Source organism: Falco punctatus (assembly GCF_963210335.1).
Source record: "Falco punctatus genome assembly, chromosome: 3".
In the NCBI taxonomy this organism is placed as follows: Eukaryota; Metazoa; Chordata; class Aves; order Falconiformes; family Falconidae; genus Falco; species Falco punctatus.
The window spans coordinates 94,633,046-94,652,895 of NC_137582.1; the positions used below are offsets into that span (position 1 = coordinate 94,633,046).

The following is a 19,850-nucleotide window of genomic DNA, read 5'->3' on the forward strand; positions in this document are numbered from 1 at the left end:
ACAGGGGAGAAAAAACTGAAATGCTCAAAGTTGTATACGATAATGACCAACTGCCTTTTAGATAGTATAGAGTTAAATTTTACTAATCCTTTTCTAAACATTTCAGCTGTCAGCTGATTTTTTTTTTTTTTTTTACATTTCAGCAGCAAGTAATACTTCTGTTCTACACCAGAGAAAATAAAACTGGCACAAGAGGCTAGGGGATACTGCAGCAGTAGCATGTAGCCACCTTGAGAAATCCCAACACTTAGAAACAGCGGCTGTTTGGGAAAAAAAAGACAGACACTTCTTAGCATCATCCCTTCAAAACTTGTCTGAAAAGATAACAGTATTGTTTTCAGCAATATTTTTAGCTCTGGTTCCCTTTGAGTATTCTTAGCTGTAACGTCATCTGCTGTTCCCTTGGAAGAAGGCTTGCACGTATGCTTTACAAAGTTTACATCATTCTCATTGCAATAGCATATATATAAACAAAATCTGCAAGACTAATGTGAAACTTCCCCAAACCCTGACCAAATGCACTGATGATTCCCGCTCATGCTCCCCTTCAGAAACAGAAAATGGTTTGTTATAGCAGAATTAGTAGAAGTGTAGGTATTTTTCTAAGTCTCATCATCACTTGCTCCCAGCCATAAGTGGGGGAAAAAAAGCAAACTTACATGCATATTACTAGGTAACAAATGTTTGAATAAATCAGGAATTGAGAGTGCAAGTACTGACAGTAAAAACCCGAAGCCCTCAGGTAATCAAATATAAAGAAGTTTACAATGTACATTTGCACTAAAGCCCACTCCACCATTCTTGAACAGATCTCAAGATTTCAGTGAGATACTCATTACAAAGGCTTACTTCTGAATAGCAAGGAGCAAGAGTAATGTCACAGGAGAAACTGTAGAAGCCAAGAATTAAGACCCCTGGAAAACAAGAACTTTTTCAAAACAAAAAATCTTTCATTTTTAGCAATAGAAGACATTCCTAAAAGTAACACTGTGTGCCTGCAAACCCTCTGAGAAATTATGTATATACAGAAAACACCTATTAAAGAGCCTGGAATTATCCAAGTTAAGCTTACTCATGCCATATTCTTCTATCCATTTATGTGTTAGGATATATATTAATTATTTCATTATCCTTATTTTTTTTCTTAAGGCCTTGTAACATTCAAACAGCTGCTGAAAATATCTACCTATGGTAGATAAGCAGCACACAAGTTAGGACAAAAAAATGTACAAATGAAGTCACTTGCTGAACACTGTTGTAGAAAGCAACAAAAGTTTATCAATTAAAGTATCAAAAATATTTTTTTGATTTTTGAAACAAAGGTTAACTGAATTGTGCAGAAGGTAATTACCCAATTCAGATACATCCTTAGGGCATTATGTTAGGGCTTTTAAATTTGCTCAAGAGAAGAATGGACGGACCACATTCTACAGTGAAATGACCCATCCAAGTGTCTTTGGTTTTAAAAACAAACTAAAACATGCTTTTGTTTTCCTTGCCAACTAGCTCATTGTTATTTTAATCCGAGTTATTTTCCCCCAGTTTTTGTTTAGTTTTTTTTTTTTGGGGGGGGGGGTGGGGGGGGTGGGTCAGCTTTTTTTTTTTTTTTTTAGGATCTCAAAGCTTGCATTTGGAGTTGTGTGAATACTGTCTGAAAGGAGAGATATGCAAAATCTTGAAAAACACTAGCATTATTACCCAGTTTGAAAGAAAATGCTTCTAGAATTAAAAGTCCATATAACTAAAAATGAAGTAGCAAGTGAACTAACCTTTTAAAATGTTCATTTTCTTTAGTGAAGAAAAACTAGAAAGTTCCACAGCCAAATTAAGACTACATTTCAAAATAATTTATTCAGTCACATAAATACTTTGTAACATTTGCATGTTCCCTTTTTCACATCCTTGGCACACAATATAGCTCTTAACTCTTACAAAACTAGTGTAAACATCCATGGAAAATAAAATGGAGAGAAAGCGGGACATAGGTAAAAATTCAATAAATAGCAGGAGTGAATAATTGAAGGAAAATAAGTAAATCTTTCCTATAATTACACTTGAATATTTAATTGAAATAACTTTTCATTTTTAAAATATAGTGAATTAAAACTCAATTCCCATCTTTCTACCATTGCTGCATTTAATCAGATACATGATACAATTATTTAGTAAGTTCAACTTCTTGAACGAACAATACCAATTCAATGCAATTCTATTATCTGAGGGATCAACAGTTTTGGTTCACATACAGAAGGTTACAAACCATTATTTTCAAGTTAGTGGTTTTGGACAGTATAACTTCTAAACTCCCTGACACCCTTCCAACCCGACAAAGATTTTCCTTAATGAGCATTAGTGTATAATCTGTTCTTGATAAAGACGACATTAGACAGATGTTGTCGGACACCTGGATAATGTTGAATGTGATTGAACCAACGAGACACATTAAGGTACTTCTCCTTTTCTTGCACTGTGAGGTCCACCTGCATTGGGAAGAAATACAAGGCACCAGTAAGAAAAGGCAGTGCATTATCAATGTATTAACAAGTGGTAAGGCAAAATAAAAGTGGATAGTTTTTACAGCCTATTTCAACTCACAAACAGGCCAGCAGTATTCTCTCCTAATTTCACATATTAAAATTCACAGCCCCAAATATACATTTACTTTTAATTTACTCAAATGAACAGACCTGGAGCGTGGAATGTACACTTGTGTGATACAAGAGGGGGAAACAGGGCCTTAGCTTGCTTGACTTCAATGCATCTATTCATGGGGTTAAGTATTGGGGGGTGCACGGAAGAGTTAGTCCCACAACATGCATAAGTCTTTCACATTAATCTAGCAGGCGGTCTTGCCTTACAGGAAAAGCAACTACTTTGTATTTCAAGTGTACTGTAAGTATAGGAGTAAGGTTTTTTCAGACTGGATAGAAAAATTGAAAATTGTTTTCTATTTTGAGCAAGAGTCATAAATAGTTACTGAGCAACAGCATAGCTTAACACTTAACTGTTCAGACAGGCTAGCTCACATTAAGATAGCAATGGCATCAGTCAAGTTACAGCAAAACAAACTGGAAACCTGTCCAGACTTCACAAAGTACTATCACTTAGTCCTACAGTTTGAGGCTCTGCTGTTTACCAGAGTTCTCAAGTCAACAGCACATTCACTTGCTTATTTTAACCCACATCAAAACAGCTGCAAGATCAGTCAGGAAGAAGCCTCCAACTATCACGTAACCATTGCAACAGCTCCTTGCCACAGGAATCGGGGCTAAGATTAATGAAGTGCTTCAAGCCTACCTTTACTTTTATCAGAGGACTGGCTCAGGTAAAGTCATCTACAATTACAGATCTTAACTATTACCTTTCAAAGTCATCTAAGTTCATGTCGACAACATCCTCAAATTTGCAGCAAAATCTTTTATTAGTTCAGACTCTTTCAAGCCAGCTGTAGAAAAACTATTCCCATCCTGTATTACTGTTCCTTAAATAGCAATTTCAGGTCTCCTCATTCCTCTGTAATGAAGTTAAATTATTTCTAAACTGATAAGCTGTTTCCTCGCATTAACCTACTACAACTGAATTTCAAATGGGGTAGTCCTCAAAAGAGACTATAAAAACTGTATCTGAAACAAAACGTGATTTTCACATCAACTACCCTAACTCACCTCACCCATACCTAAACCATTCAGTGCGGGATTCGCAACACTTCATTTTCAGTTAGCTAAGGCAGACATCAAGCTTCACTTAGTCAACCTTGACAACACTTGCAGTCAATGAAAAAGGGCACACCTGTAGAGGATAGCTTTAACAGACATCACTAGACAGACATGCCTAATATTTTTCATGTTTAGACTTCTAAAGCTAATCAAGGTTAATCCCCTCCTCAAAAGCTAAACAGATGGCATATGCCTTATGCCTTGTTCTGCAAATGCCAGATTTCATGGATAATGCAGGTTCCCTGCAACTTTCATCTTGGGCACAGGACAGCTGGAAACAAGTATGTTCCAACAAACTTTAAATCGCAAGAGCAGCTATACATACTCATTTACTCAGCTGTACGAGTGAAAAACTGGTGTTTAAAACTAAGTTTTGTATTAAACTTTACCTCCTGACACACGAGCCCTTTAGATTTTAAGAGCCACCTATAATGTCTGCTGCTTCCCCTTACTGTCCTCTCACACAGCCCAGCTCTTGGCTTAGAACTGGAAAGCTTTAAACATGTAGAGGTAGAAAAGAAGGCAAGCATATATATGCTAGAAGAGGAACCACTGGAAAAATACCAAGGAAGAAGAATTTCAGGGAGTTGCAGAAAGGTATTCTAAACCAACACCACAGAGCATTAAAGCTCTGTTAAGAGGAACATTCAAACTGTGGCAACAAGCAAAAACCAGGGATCTCACAGCTGCTCCTAAACCCAAGTAGTTCTTCTTCCTACAGGACTCACTCACCAGAGTACAAACATAGCACTGTCAACATACTTCCACAACAACAATTTCAATTCTGAACCCCAGTTCAGGTGGTACATGAGTATCTGCTTCTCCTGCTGCTGGCATGGAAACAAACTATTCCTACAGCTGTACAGTCTGAAAGAAGTGCACAGACAGATCAATTAAAACACAGCCACTTACTAATTTTGCTGAGCTAGAAACCTAAGAGCTAATCAGCATTAGTCAAGAGGAAGAGAACAACACTGGTAAAGGGAAAAACTCCAGAAGTTTTAAAGGCACTACAAGGTGGAAGTTATTAAAAGGTAACACTGAGTGCTTTACAAATTACCTGAGCTTCTCCAAGTACAGTATACTCAGGACAAAAGAAATCCATGCAGCGTCATTTAGGGAAAAATGCTTTTGATCACCTACAGTTTGTTGTAATTAGTGGTAATTGGAAGCTGGTGCTTGGTATGAAGATGTAGAACCATTTACAAAGGAACACAGAGCACGAAAAGAACATGTGTACTCTAAGGCTAACTAAAATTACTCAAAGAAAAGTAAGCGTATGCAGGTACTAAAAAATACCAAACACTCAAGTTCCCTGAGTGTTATACATAAAGTTATAATTACAATACCCTTTTTCAAAGTCTTTAATGGATAAGCAATTTCTTATGAAAATGAACTAAACTTCAGATTTCGCAGCAGATACAGTATCTTCTTCCCATAATTTTATACTGGGAAATCTCAATCTTCACATTTCTTTGATGTAAATAAAAAATAAAGTCTGGAAAACTAGTTCTCCATTCTGTCAGAGCAGTGAAAAAATATCTGAAGGGCAAAACCAGACAGCTACTCTAATAACAAAACCCTTTTTGTACTCTAGGCATAACACACAAGATACTTCTACTTATTTACATAATGTACCCTATCAGTGAAATACATTAAAAAGCACTTTGTGGCATGCTCTACTTTTCACTTGTAACATAACTCTTAGGTTAATTGTTTAGAGATCACTTCCATGGCATTTTTTACAACATTTTGTTAGATGGGTATTTTCTGTTCTTTCTCATTAAATTAGATAATTCCCCCAAGTTAAGAAAGGCTGCTGTTCTGCTGTTAAAATAATTATTTGCTATTAAAGCAATTATTTTAATAGCAAAGAAGCAGGCACTCAATTTGACAGGCTTTTTTTTTTAAAAAAAAAAAAAAAAAAAAAAAAGAAGAAGTCTTATTCTTCACCATAAAACTCACAAAGGGTAACCAGGGTGGTCACCATACAATGCAACCAGAAGAGTTTCTAGAAGGGCTATAAATACACAAGCTTTAATTATATTTGCTTTCAGTAGTGCTGTGGATGCAGGCATAAATTCCCATTCCCACACCCTGCATGTGCATGGGAAGTCTAACACACCTGCCTGCACCTAAAGTTCTTCGGCATCAAGGAAAGGATAAGATAACTCACTTTTTAAATTTAGCCTTTAGATATGAGGGAAAGGGAAAACACAAAAACAGCTGAATGGTGTATTTAACGAAATAATGAACTTTCACAGTTTTGACTAATTTTATGCTGTTAAAGTAACACGCTTAAAATTAAATCTTTTCTTAAACTGAATTAGAAAAAAACAGTATAAAATACCATTTCTAGCATTCTTTAGAAGGAAAGACTGTTATCCCAGTACTAAGGTAAGCACCATATCAATTAATATTAACAAAAAATCATCAATGCTCGTTATGGAAAAAATTAACTGGAAAATAAACTATTGCAGTCTAATTATTGTTCAGTATTGGTAGCTCTGACAAGATAAGAACAAACTTACTTTGTTTTAAACTTGACATGACCTGAGAATTTTGACTGGGGCTTCTTCAATTTGCAGATATAGATTTCACCCATCAGTTATTTTCTAGACCTTATTAAAGAAATTTTCAAGTCAAACAAAGATTGGAGACCTACTTTTGTTCTTACAAATTTTTCAAGTCTAAACCCAGATCGATCTTTGTACTGATGATTTCTCTTAAAGAGAACTGGACTCAAGGTGTTTGAAAATACTTAATAAAAAAATAGGGATTTTTTTTTTTACTTTAAATAAATAAAATATGAAAGCAAGCTCATTACCACAGGGGGAATTTGATGCTTACAGATTGCATGAGCTATCCTCAAGCAATGCTTCCGAATTCATGTTTTCTCTGCAATCTATGCTTTAACCCAGTAAAACTTCATTGTTCATCGTATTTATCCACATACGTATTTAAGTAAAAGTGTCTAAAGACAATATTTATATTAGACATATGGAGACAAGGAATTACACATGACAATGTAAATCACATTAATTGAAAAAGTTCATTTAGACAGTCAATATCTAGCATTATACAGGTCAAACACCCAAAAAGTATTATGATGCAGTGTAACAACATATACAATTTAGTTCCTGCCTTATTAGAAGTGTCTATTTCTAATTCATAAAACTCAAAATAGCCTCAGTCTGCACAAAGCTTGCAACACTACCTGTTAATCTGACTGTTACTCATTAAAATACTAATTCCTTTTCCACAATATGGATTTTTATACACATAGTAATATTGTGCTGAAGATAACTAGAAGAGAGAGGAAGACTACAAGAACGGCATACAATTGCAAAATGAAGAGTTGCTGCTCTTCAATAGACAACTATTAGTAAGTTCAAACGGACAAGCCTGGACAGTGAAGAATCTGGCTCCAGAACCGCCCCCGCCCCACCAGACAATGGGAAGGGCAAAATGAAGGTGGGAGGAGGGGAAGAATACGAAGGTGTATGATCTATATTCAGAAACACTAAGGAAAATGAAACCACAGGTGAAGAACTGAGCAATTGGGTTGGGTCCAAAAGGATTGGGTGGTCTTGAAAACCCTTCCAATGAAGTGTGCAGCAGAAGATTTTTAAAGTTTTAATAATACTTGACTCATTTGGGATGATCATGGCATGTCGGTAATATTTACAGTATCCTATTACCAATGTCTGTTAGAATGTAGTTGTCAGTCTATGAAAGCAGAGAGATTAATCCTGAAGGTCATTATCAGTAACGTTTTCATACCAATTTTCTAGACAGCTTGATGGACAGCAAGAACTGCAGGTCTCCACCACCACCCCCATGCCTCCCATTACTACCTCCTCTCTTGAAGGACTATAGGAAACATGAATTGATGTTTTCTAAAAGGCTTAGCTGAAACAGTGGTAAATATGACCAACTGCTTCCCTGGACCTCATCACATCAAGAGATACAGCAGTTTCCTACCGCACTAAAGCTTAGGGTGGAGAAGCAGCTCTGGGCATACTTGCTTCTCATTACAGGGCAGGGGGTGGGAATAAAAAAAAAAATAAAAATCACAGAATTCTACGGTTCAAGATCTTACCCCTATAGTTAAGTACTAATATTAACCAATTCTGAAAGCTTCAGAATACATGCTATTCCTAGCTAGTAGCCTCTAGATTTTCCTCTTTGTTTAGGATAGCCACCCCATTATATATACCCTTCTGATTCAGAAAATTATCTTCCATGAAATCAAACATTCCAGAAACAGATGCTGTAATATAAACTTGTCCCAAGTAGTGTCTGGATGGTTACAGGCACCCAGGAGCACCAAGTCATTTGTTTTTACCATCTGTTCCATTTCCCAAAGCAATAACTTGTATCTTTTCTTCTTGATTAGGTGGTCTACTCTAGAGCAAACTAAATTTAAAATATGCTTTATTTTCCCCTGCCTAAGTCTTTTTTTTTAAAAAAAAAAGTCTCCTTTGAACTCTTACTCTTACAGCATATACAGTCATATATTTAGAAATTACTTAAATGTTTTTCTATGTCTACATATGATATGTGAAAGGTAACCCATTCTGACACTCTAGTCAACACACCTTTCCTACTAAAGGTGTTTTACAAGGCAAATAAGATTTAACAGAATTAATTCTAAGTGACTCACTCCAACATGTTTTCAAAAACCTTCAGAAATGAAGCTTCCCTTCCCTCTCGTCTGCTTGACACACTCTCATTTGAACTTTTACTCCTGGACAGTGAAGATCCATATACATAAGTTCTTCCTCATTTCCGATAGTATTTCATTATTTTATCTCCCCCACCTTCCCTGCCCCAGCCTCTGTTCTGAAGCATAGCATTCTTGCACACTTCTCCCAGAGACCTTCTTTTAAATGTACTAAGTAACCATTCACCCAGTTGGTTAAATTCATGTTTGCCAGAGGCATCTTTTTCTGATTATCTCCCCCCCACCGCCCCCTTTCCTAATGTGAAACTGACTTTTATCTTTTCCCAAGAATTCAGCAGACCTTTTTGTGCAAGTCCTTTGTTTTTTTTTCAGGAGCACCCACTGCAGAGAAGGATAGCTCATTTACAATCACATTCCAGCCACCAAAATACAAGTAACTTCTACTGCTTCATCTTTAAACTACCACTTGGGGTTCAGAATTGAGATGCAACGATTTATAAGCACTTCATAGTAAACCCTGAATTGACTACAAAGAATCTCAACATCTCAATTCCGTACAAAATTTTGGAGGTTTGGGTTTTTTCTTGGTTTTTTTTTTTTTTTTCCTCCTACACACCAACTCCCCATGCCATTTTCATATACTGTATATTATCAAGTCTTAACATTAAGTCTTGAAACACAAGTGACATTTTGTTATGGCTCACACTTTTACAGGCATTCATCCTTCAAGAGCTTAATTTATGTACATTTTTCATTGCACCAGCAGTATTTCTCCAATACTAACATGGTTAGTACTTCCAGTTCTGACACATCCTTGCAGTTTGATTCATCTATTTCCCCATGTAGTTCTGTAAGCCAGTCATGTTTCAGCCTTTAACAGATTGACGACTCATACCCAGAAACACAAGGATAGCTATTGCCCTTGTTACATTACATAAGAGGAAAGTAAAGCACTCTGGACACTACAGACAATACACTTACTTTGACAGATTCATAGCTAAATATTAAAAAAAGTAAAAAAATGAACACAAAATCTTGTTTTTAAGTTCTTGTAAGAAACCTCTCAATTTCTGTCCTGTAATCGTCACTGATCAATTCAGCAAGTCAACTTCAACAATAAACTGCCCTTCAGATAAACAATTAGGATATTTGTATTTATAAAAATAATGCAAATAACACTTACCATGACATGATGCAGTCCATAGTACATCAAAATGTCTGCTAAGGTAAAAATGTTTCCTGCAAGGTAGACTTTATCTTCAAGGTGTAAATTAAGATCCTAAGAAAGAAAAAGTCATTATACTGCTGTAGTATTGACTTTGTAAGACAAAATATTAAGGCAATTGTTAAAAGTAATAGAAAACTACCTCTGAAGACCATGCATATAAAATAAATGCCCGCTTTAATTTTTCACAACTGAGCAAAGGAGAAAGACATTAAAAGAAGAAAAGAATCCAAAAGTGTCAAGATAACTGAAGTATCATAATTCTTTGACAGCAAAAATTCAATAGAATTTAAATGTTGGTCTCTAAACAAACGCATAATTTTTAATAATTCCCCCACTTACATCACTCAAGTTTTTGTAAATACAACTGAGATTTTACATATTAAGCTAACTCCACAGAAATACTTGCAAATCTGTCTTTTCCTGACTTCAGATTACTGGAATTCTAAAATGCAGGAGTTGTGCATCTTTTGTCATTAGTGCATATGACTCAGAAGCACTGCTGTTACACATTTAACATTTGGTAAGTGGAAAATACAGTCCTATGATCAAAGGAGAGCATTTTGCTCTTTCAGCAGCAGCTTCTCCTCCCCTCCAGGACTCACTCAATGCAAAAGTTCTGGAAACTTTCAGTTCAGCAAAGTTCTGGAACTGCAAATGTGAGAGAACCAGGGAAACACAAAGGGATATTGGGGTGGGAGACAAACAACGTGTTTCAAGCTCAGTGCCAGAAACTTAATACCCATCAGCTGGTATCATTTTACAACTGCTTTTATTAATGTTGAAATAACTGCTAGCAATTCTTAATAACAGATACTGTCAATTCAGTTGCTATCTAAATACATATGACGAGAGCACTGCTTTGGCATTTTAAGATCATCCCTCTCTCAACAATTCCGTATCAGAAGCTATACGGGTGGATAGTAGAAGTTTTCATTTAGATTCAGTGAATAAATATTTCAAATCTGTATTACTGGAAGAGTTTTTCATGGCTTTTTGTAGGCAGTCATTCTCTGCCAGAAAACAGGATGCCAACATTCTCACCATCACTCATGTGTATCACTTCTGAGATCACAGGCATCACACAGCGGCTCTACCTCTTTACCTCTTCTTCCTTTTCTCCACATTTTACCTACCTCTCACCCTGTTTACGCATCCTTCTGCCCCATTTCCCTCAAAGAAATAAATGTAACAGCAAATGAAATTATCTACTTTAATCCTGATGCTAGCATAAGCAAGCCTTAGTTTTATAGTATTATTTTCAGAAATGTAGGAAAAGTTTCCTAGCTTTTCCCTGGATTTGGAAACTCTCCTTGTTATTATTCCTCTGCTGGCTGAAAAAACTTGTAGTAAATGCACACCTTTTTCCTGAAGGCACCCGCTCTCCCTGTCCCAGAAAGAGAATTAAAAAGCTTAAACATAACTAACATTTCAAATTTCCCTGAAATAGTTTTTCAGTATAGATTACAGCATGTTCCATTTTAAGACAACCTTTCATTTTAAGAAGCAGTCTAGGGCAAGGAGAAGAGGGTTAATAATTAGCAAACAATCTAAAAATTACATTTAGCCTTAAGCATATTGCAGGTTTTGTGGTTCCATAATTTTACCAACATGGAGATATCCTACAGTGCATATGTAAAAAAACCCAAAACACAAAACTAAAATGCTGAGACATCTGACCTTGCATTTGCATTTGACAAGTTTGACTCCATTATGCCACCTTACTATCTCTTTGATAACTTCTTCATGACAGGACTCTGGTCCTTCTGTAATATTTAAACATCCTCATGTCCACTTTGATTTCTTTTATTAGAGCAAACCAGGGAAAAATATTAACCCCTGCATAGTTAAAATTCTGTAAGGTCATCTGCCCCTGGCTATGTAGCTTCTTTTCTTTAGACTGGTTTACTGCTTTGGTCATGTTAGTTAGCGCTCAAATTACTTTAAACATGTAACTACAGTTCTGCAGAATTTCAAACACACAACACAAAGGCAAATGCAATGTTAAGAAAAAGCTTGCAGGAAGAAAAAACTCTATATGGAGATTTGTCTACTAGAAAAAAAAAAAAAAAATCAAACTCAACTATTCTGACACAGGTTCTCTGACCAGTATTTTTAGTTTTGATTAACCAGAAATTCAACATGTATTATAATGAGAAGTAACACCACTGAAATTATATTACCCCCCTCTCCCACCCCTTTTCTTCTTTATCTAGACTATGGAATCAGGATTTTGTAAATTAGAAAGCTCATTATCTCTCAAGGTAAAATTAACACAGTTATTTCCCTGCTCAAAATTTTGGATTTCTGCATCAAAGAAGTTATGGCATGCTAATTCTTAAGTTTTATACTGTGCATGTATACTCAAAATATTCATCAATAAAAAAATCCTAAAACTTTAAAGGCAGGGTAAGCCATTACAGCATGAATAATTATTTATTCTGGTTCATCAAGTTTTATGAAGTCAGCTAACTGAGCAAATGGAATTTGACAAAAATGGTTTAGTCTTGGATAAATTAGCATTAGTTTACAATTGTTTTTGAACATGTACTTTCCTCCCATAAAACAGACAGATAATCTGATTTCGTTCTGTATGTCAAGCTAATTCCAAAACACCACAGAATTATTTTTTTTTCTCCTGTGCACTAGGCACATTTCGTTAATCCTGCCTCATGGGTTATGCTTCCCATAAATGATTATATTATTGGCTAATAGCCAACTGTGATAAAATTCCTGAAAGTCAAGCTTTAAGTGACCATAGTATTAAACTAAAATAGTGTTCCTGTCCTGGCGAGATTAATGAAAATTGGAATACAAAACTGTATTTGAATTTCTATTACATCCAAGAAATTCAGGTCTGTTAGCTGTCATTTGTATCATTGTCCTTCATGTACTGCATGTCACTACTTAAATTGATTATGCATATACAAACCCAGTATTAAATGACTGAAATAAGTCTTGGAAGTTGCTTGCAACTATATAAAGTTATTGTTGTAATCCTTTGGGAAACCTTTCTGAAATTTCAGACAGGTATTTAAAGCATAACTTCAGTCTGATGCGCTAATACGTGCTGAACTGCAGCAATTCCAATTCCATTTTTGGGTATGAGCGGGAAAGAGTAATGAAAAGAAGAGATGTTGCATTATTTATGGACTAACTGATGAATTTCCATTTGCTTGTTCTATGGCAAAATATCCAATTTACAGCCCATATCTAGAGTGACAGCTTAACACATCCTATCCACAGCACACTTCTGGCTACCCTACAGTATCACTTACTATCTTTTAAGTATGCAACCTAATTGTTTGTAATCCAATTCATCCATTAAGGTGACTGAATCCCTTCCAGTCATTGCAAGTTGAAACAGCAGCTCAGATAAGTAACAGTTGCTTCTTACAATGACTCAATAGCTTACACAATGGATCTAATCATAATCCAGTTTTGTGTTGGGTGTTTTGACCACAACAACACACTGCTGGTGTACTTCCTTTACATCCTTTCATATCCTTTCAGTCAGCGATATTCTTGAGGTCATTTATGCCCTAAATGCCTTTATATGGCACCACACAAAGACAAAGAGCTGAGCACTCTCAAATGTCTCAGGAAAGCTTCTGACATTGCAGAACTCAAGAAAAGCAGAACTGCACTGTCAGGGCATAGCCCACATTTTTAATTCTCATGCAAAAAACTTTTTGAACTGCCAAACTACGAGCTAAACCTGGTCTGGAAAAGGAATTCATTAACATCTAATTAGACATTTGATGGCACAGGTGTTTCACAAAGGTTCTCAATTCCTTCCCAGAAGAGCAGAAAAGCTACTAGTTATCCAGCAAAGTACTCAGTAATTTCCAGATATTTTTTTTCTCTGCAGCTTAATTTATCACTAACCAAAGCAAGCAAAGGAAAACACTCTCATCCTGTGGAAAGGTAACATAATGCATCAGATATTAGGTTATCATCACTCTTGACAACCATCATTCCTACATATCTGCTGAAGAACAGTCCAGAGGTAATGCTCCCACTTTTGTCCAGAACAGGAGTGCAAATCAAAGTTAGACAAAAATCCAAGAGCACCTCCACTGGCCACTTCTGAACAGTATGGCATTTACCCTGAATGAACATAAAAAAACCTGGTTGAGGTGGTCCAACTACTTCATGATTGTTTTAATGTCAAGTAACAGATTAAGTCAACACATCTGTTAAGAACAATATGAGAACCTATTTTCCTAAGGCAAACAGAAGAACCTTCCTGTTCAAATTAACAAACATTAAACCACTTATTTACTGACATTTTTCAGAACCACATCACCTAAGTTAATGGTTAAATAGAGGCAGCCTCAAGTTTATAGCAGAAGTGACTGAACTGTTTTTGGCACAGCTTATTACAAATCGTGGCTCTAGGCTGCAACTGTCCCAAGACTGCCATTGTGTATTCCAGACATGTTGTAAAACTACAACTTCAGACTTCCCTCCCCATTTTCGTTTTTCTTTTTTTCACCCGTACTCCCTTTTGACACAGTATACTTTAATGGTAGGCTGCCTCTTTCTGATTAATCATGGTGGCAAGAGAACAAATTAAAAAAAATATCTTAATTGCTATACTATGAAATTATTAGTGCTGGAACAATTCCACAGCAGCCCTGTGTCAAAATAAATTCTTCTGCTAAGAAAAAAAAATCCACAGCAAAATTTTAAAGTAGCAATATCTATTAGAATATAAAGGCAGAGATTCTCGTTCAAGTGACAACGACTGTTTCTCAGTTACAAAATTTTGCTTTGCTTGGAAAACTTGATTTTACATATATAGACAGAAAATTAGCTTTTGGGTTTTATATGATAGAAGGACAAGAAAGGTAAAAAGTTAGGGTTTTTTTCTCATATGGTCTTCTCAGTTTGAGAGAACAAAAGGCATCACAATTTTTTATAAAGAAAGGACTGACATTTATATAATATTTGCCATAAAGTATTATAACAAATACAACAAAAACCCAAGAGAGACCTCTGAGGGCCACCTAGTCATACCACCTGTTCAAAGCACAGCTAAACCTCAAGCTGAACCCTGATTAGTCAATGCCTCCTTTAATCATATTCTGAAAACCCAAAGGGTAAGTAGTTTTCATGTGGTATCTGCAGAGTAACCATGACTGTAAAGAGTCTGATACCATTTGCACACAGAAAAGACCAGAGAAGTTACAAAAAGAAGCAATGTAAACAAAACTTGTGCTTAAGCAATCAATGATATTCCATAGATACAATGAAATCAAGATAATTATATAATCAGAGGTGTGAAAGAAATGCTTCTTTAGGGCTTTCACCAAGTTGAACTTTGTTAAAGTGGGCAAGATACTCCAAGTCCTCAAGATCAAGGAAGCTGTGTTTGAAAAGCACAACAGAGTACTAACAAGCTTTTGCTTCACACTATTTTAAGATGTAAAATTTTCCTTGATTTTAAGCAACACAGCATGTTCATTCTTGAATGCTGCTCCAGTTACCTTCAGTTCCTGCAATAGTGGTGAATCTAAGTCAACTAGAACATCTAACAGAAGTCAAAAGTATTTAGACTCTGCTAGCCTCAAGTAAAGTCAACCTTCCAATACGTTGCAGCTCACAAAGCTAATTCTAAATCCAGACTCACTAATAGTACTGGAGCATCGTGTGATTTCCATCTAAACCACCCTTCCGTTTCATACACACCTAGTAAAAACAGGCCTTAGCATTTACCATTACAAAGCAAGTTTTCTCTTCAAGCTCTGTTCCCAAAAGACTGCAAATATACTAATTACCAGCCACAAGAAGCAAGAAGGAAAATAAAGTAAGTTTTGCCATCTAACCCCTGCCATGTGGCTGCTTAAGTAACACGGTGACCCTTGAGATTCGCTCTTCTGCTTCCAGCTGTTTAAAAGGAAGTAAGCTTTAGACTACAATTAAAGTTTAATACAGCAGACCAAAACCTCCATACAAAGTAGCTCGATATGAAGGGCAGATCTGCAGAGATTCCTTTACGATTTCACTTTTCACACACAATTCTGTCCAGTAGCTCCTTTTGATATCAATACCAATTACTACAACATCAAGTAGGGCCTGTACTTCATAATTAAAACCCCAATGAGAATAGCTCTTAAAACAATCAGAGCAGTGTTATCTTGAAATACAACGCCCACTTTGTTTATAAGTGAGGGTTTATTAAGATGGTAAGAAACTGGTGTCTTACATGGCTCATAAGAGACTAGTTGAATAATCTCCAAGTTATAATCATGGCTCATAAGAGACTAGTTGAATAATCTCTAAACTGTGTGGAACACCCTGGGTAGTTTTGCATGTTTTGTGGCTGTAATGCAGTAAGAGCTCTGCTTCACATGTTTTACAGTTTAAGCTGTCTTCCCTCCTGTTTCATGTTGTTGGGGTATTTTTGTCAATAAAAGTGAAAAGCAGCAAGGAGAATAAAAGCCAGTACTTAAAGATACTGTCAAGTCTTCAGCATTTGCTCAGTGTTATTAATTGGTTGTTCATACATACATTAGCACTGCATGTGCAACAAAACAAGTGGCAAGGTAATGAAGTACTCCTTACCTTCAGAATTATTCTTGTATCTTCTTTACTAGAGCCTCCATCTACTCGAGTCACTCTATATTCCAACCACTGCTGAACAACAGCTTTCTCTTCTGCAGTACTTCCAAGCAGTTGGTCTTTCTTAGCCTGTTTAACTAGGTGGGCAGCTATGGTCATTAATCCTGTCAGACCAGGACCATTGTTTGTCTGAAGAACAGGAACCTGGAAGAAAGAAAAACGTAATACTAAACTCATTCAAAAAGCAGTCTCTATAGACTAGCTATTTTTTTATAGCCCCTCAAAAGAATCTTTAAAGCAATACATCAGAATATAGAAATATTAACAAGCTACTAATGGTAAAAAAAAAGTACATTCTCTTTTTATTCTTTGGGTTAGTTGATTTTCAGTTCTTACAGAAATGTATTTAACACACACACATGGATAAACCAAGGTACTTTTAGCTCCAATTAATCAAATTCTGCCAATATTAATAAGAAATAGTATAATTTGTTCTAACACTAGCAGAAATCTTATTAACTTTTAAGTCCATTTCAGATTCAGAACTCTCACTTAAGGTTGTAGTGAGTAGCATCCCATTTCTCTCCGAGCAGACCAGTAGCCAGACTTACTGAAATGCTTATTCATACCTACTGTTCTATTCCAAAATGCTCTGACAGAATTTACTACAAGGGAGGACAACACAACACACCTCTAGCTTTAACCATGACTTTGTTAGTATCATTAGCACATGTTCAACCATGAGAAACGAAAAAGAATCACTAAATGTCATAAAGTGAATTAACTGAAACTCACTTCAACAGACTAAAGCCCATTCAGTCATTTATGACATAAAATGATGAAGAGAAACTGATTAAAATGCTTTTTTAAAAGTATCTGACAACACAGGGGAGCCCTTCTATCTTCTGATTTAACATAAATTACAAATTGAAAGCTTACTATTAATTTTGCAGTTGTAGCAAGAATCTTTGTCTACTATTAAATTTTTCTACTGAAGATGCAGTCAGAAAAACTAGACAAATCTAGTTACTTGATTTTTCGGACTTATGCTTTACAGTAATAGCATTAAAGTACCAGCTAGGTTGTTAAATAATAAAGGAAGTTTTTGGAACCAAAGAATGAATATACTGATTTTTGGGACTCTAGTCGTAAACAGTAAAAAAAGTCGAGAAAAGCCCCATACAAAAACTTAAGGTGACTACATAGCTTCTTTTCTCAGCTGTCCTCCAAAAGGATCACGCAAAAGCCCTCACATGTTTGTGGCACTCTCAGCTTCATATTACATTTTGCATGCCTCAAGTGCCTCTTAAACCACGAAACTTAGTGTTTCCACACGAACTTTAAAATGCCAAGACATCTACTTTAAAAGAGCAAAAGACTTAAGAGTAACAACTGTTCACTACAGACGCACTTCTGATATTAAAATCGAATCTTTTTTCACATGATTTAACTACCCCAGCACAGACACAACTTGTACTGGCCCCAGGAAAACACAGGGAGAAGAACAGTGTAGGAACAAGTACATTTTAAGCCCATATTCCTCCCAACGACACACGACAACCCTCCCATCGGCACAGGGAAGATGTTTCCAGAACCTACGAGCAGGTAGCGAGGCCCTACAGCCACAACTTATGGCGGGCGGTGAAGGAAAGGTTGGGGGGGGCGGGGGGAACGACCCCCACTCAAGGGGAAGCGCTGAAACGCTGAGCGTGCGGGGATGCGCAGCTGAGGCCAGCACTAAGCCTGCTCCGGAGCGGGGGGACCGGGGGGGCCCAGCCACCGTGGCACCGGTAGCGGAGGAATCGCCGCGCCGGGCCAAGAAGAGAAGGGGCGAGGGAAGAAGCCGCCGGGGAAGGGGGCCAGTGGACACCCACCCGCCCGCTCGCCCCCCCGCGCCGCTGCCCGCTCCCGGCCCCCCCCCCCTCGCTCCCTTCACCTTCCGCTCCCCCTGGACGCCGTACTTGTTCCCTTTCGGCAGGCCCAGCAACTTCTCCAGCAAAGTCAACTCCTCCACGCCCGGCCCCAGCCGCGCAGCGCCCGCCATCTTCAGCTGAGGATCACTTGGGAAAGGAAGGGCAGCTACAGCCGCCACCTCACAACAACGGCCAATCCCATTGGAAGACAGAACGACTGCACCGCCAAAGGAAGAGTCACTGCTATTGGCTTGAAGGGGCCGGCCAGCCAATCAGACGCTCGGCACAGCCAGCGCATGCGCCGAGCCAGGGTTTGCCTTGAAGTCCCTGGGGGCGGGAGAAAAGTTGCGGGTGACGAACGGCGCACGCGCAGCCTGGGCACACGCTCCTCGCCCACACGGTGGTTTGCGCATGCGGGCGCAGCGGGCGGGGCACAGGGCTCGGCCACGCCCCTGGGTGGGGCTCGGTCGGGCGGTGGGGCGGGCGGTGACGGGGCGGCGGGGCGGGCGGTGACGGGGCGGCCTCTCGGCCCCAGCCCGGCAAGGAAAGGAGGAAACGCTGCCGCGGCGGCCCTTTCGCCGCTCCAGGGCCCGGCCACCGGCGGCGGGGCCTGAGCAGCCCCGCGGCTTCCCCGAGCAAGGGGCTGCCCGCACCGCGCCCGCCGGCCGGCCCTGCCGGAGCCGGTTGGTGCCGCGGGGGGAGGTTCCGACGGGAATAAGGGCTGCGTCCCTCTCGGAAGGGGGGGAGAGCCGCTGGGAGGCAGTTAACGGCAGGAGAGGCCTTCCCGGCGCTTGCTCGGTCGCTGGAGGCGGGCGGGGGCGACCTGTCCCCCGTGTCCCCGCCCGCGGTGGCCCGGCCTGCCCGGCCCCTGGCGGCCGCCGCTGGGCTCCGTGGGTCGCTTCATGCAACCGCAGGGTGACACGGGGCGATGCCCTCTGGCACCGGGGGGCACCCTCTGGTTAGCTGGGCGGGCGCTCTCCGCCTTCCCCCGGGTTTCTCGGGAGCCTTGGCTGCTGGGCTTGCACTGCTGATCTGTCCCTTTACCGGCCCTGCCCTCCTCCACCCCGCAGGCGTGGGACTTGTTGCCCAAGTGTGGCCACATTTAGCAGAGAAGCTGAAGTTTCAGAGCAAGTTACAGTTAACTAGAGATACTGTGGCATGAAGGAAGGAAGATCACACAGAACCAAAGCGCTAAATGCATCCGTGGGGGGCATCAAAGGAAGAGGAGGATGAGAGGTTAAGAAAAGCATGTTAAGGACAGCAGTGAAGAGATAAAAACCACAAAATCTGAGCTGACCTTGAAATAGTCTGATTTAATAGCACGTTAGTGTGTCTGAGATTTGTTAAAGACATGATGTAATCACCTTTCTAGGTATCTTCACTTTTTGAAGATACCCTGCTGCAGATGTCATACTTGTGTCTCATCATAAACGTTAGAAATTAAAACAATTTTAGACCGGCAAGTCTTGTTTGTGCAGAATACCAAAGTGCAATTCTTAATGGAAGACTATTAAATACCAAACCAGCATTTCTACAAAAATTAAGGAGCTAGTCTTGTCCTACTACTGACAATTTCAAAATACAGATTCAGGGCTATCACTGCGTTAGTCGCCTTAAATAAGATGATCCTGACAAATGGTTCTTCAGTGAAAGGCTTTATCTTAATACAAGATGACATTTAGATTTGTACCTTCTGTTGCAGAAAGCCTGAAATTGGCCACAGACCCTTTTTTTGAGTGGGG

At 38.6% G+C, this 19,850-nt stretch overlaps 1 protein-coding gene across 1 annotated transcript; it reads right to left on the reverse strand.

The window, feature by feature from the left end:
* Nucleotides 1-1,576: 1,576 nt before the first annotated feature.
* On the reverse strand, nucleotides 1,577-18,290 carry EEF1E1 (eukaryotic translation elongation factor 1 epsilon 1). The gene is made up of 4 exons (XM_080380736.1): nucleotides 18,132-18,290; nucleotides 16,199-16,399; nucleotides 9,587-9,682; nucleotides 1,577-2,480 (listed from the first exon to the last, which is right to left on the reverse strand). The coding sequence occupies exons 1-4, from the start codon at nucleotides 18,237-18,239 to the stop codon at nucleotides 2,340-2,342; spliced, it is 546 nt and encodes a 181-aa protein (XP_080236862.1). The 5' UTR covers nucleotides 18,240-18,290; the 3' UTR covers nucleotides 1,577-2,339.
* Nucleotides 18,291-19,850: the final 1,560 nt, after the last annotated feature.

Excerpts from the sequence above, each read along its gene's own strand:
- EEF1E1 (XM_080380736.1), bottom strand. The coding sequence starts at position 18,239 with ATGGCGGGCGCTGCGCGGCTGGGGCCGGGCGTGGAGGAGTTGACTTTG. Across the intron at positions 9,683-16,198 it reads ATACAAGAATAATTCTGAAG|GATCTTAATTTACACCTTGA; the intron begins GTAAGGAGTACT and ends TTTCTTTCTTAG. Across the intron at positions 2,481-9,586 it reads ATGGACTGCATCATGTCATG|GTGGACCTCACAGTGCAAGA; the intron begins GTAAGTGTTATT and ends TTCCCAATGCAG.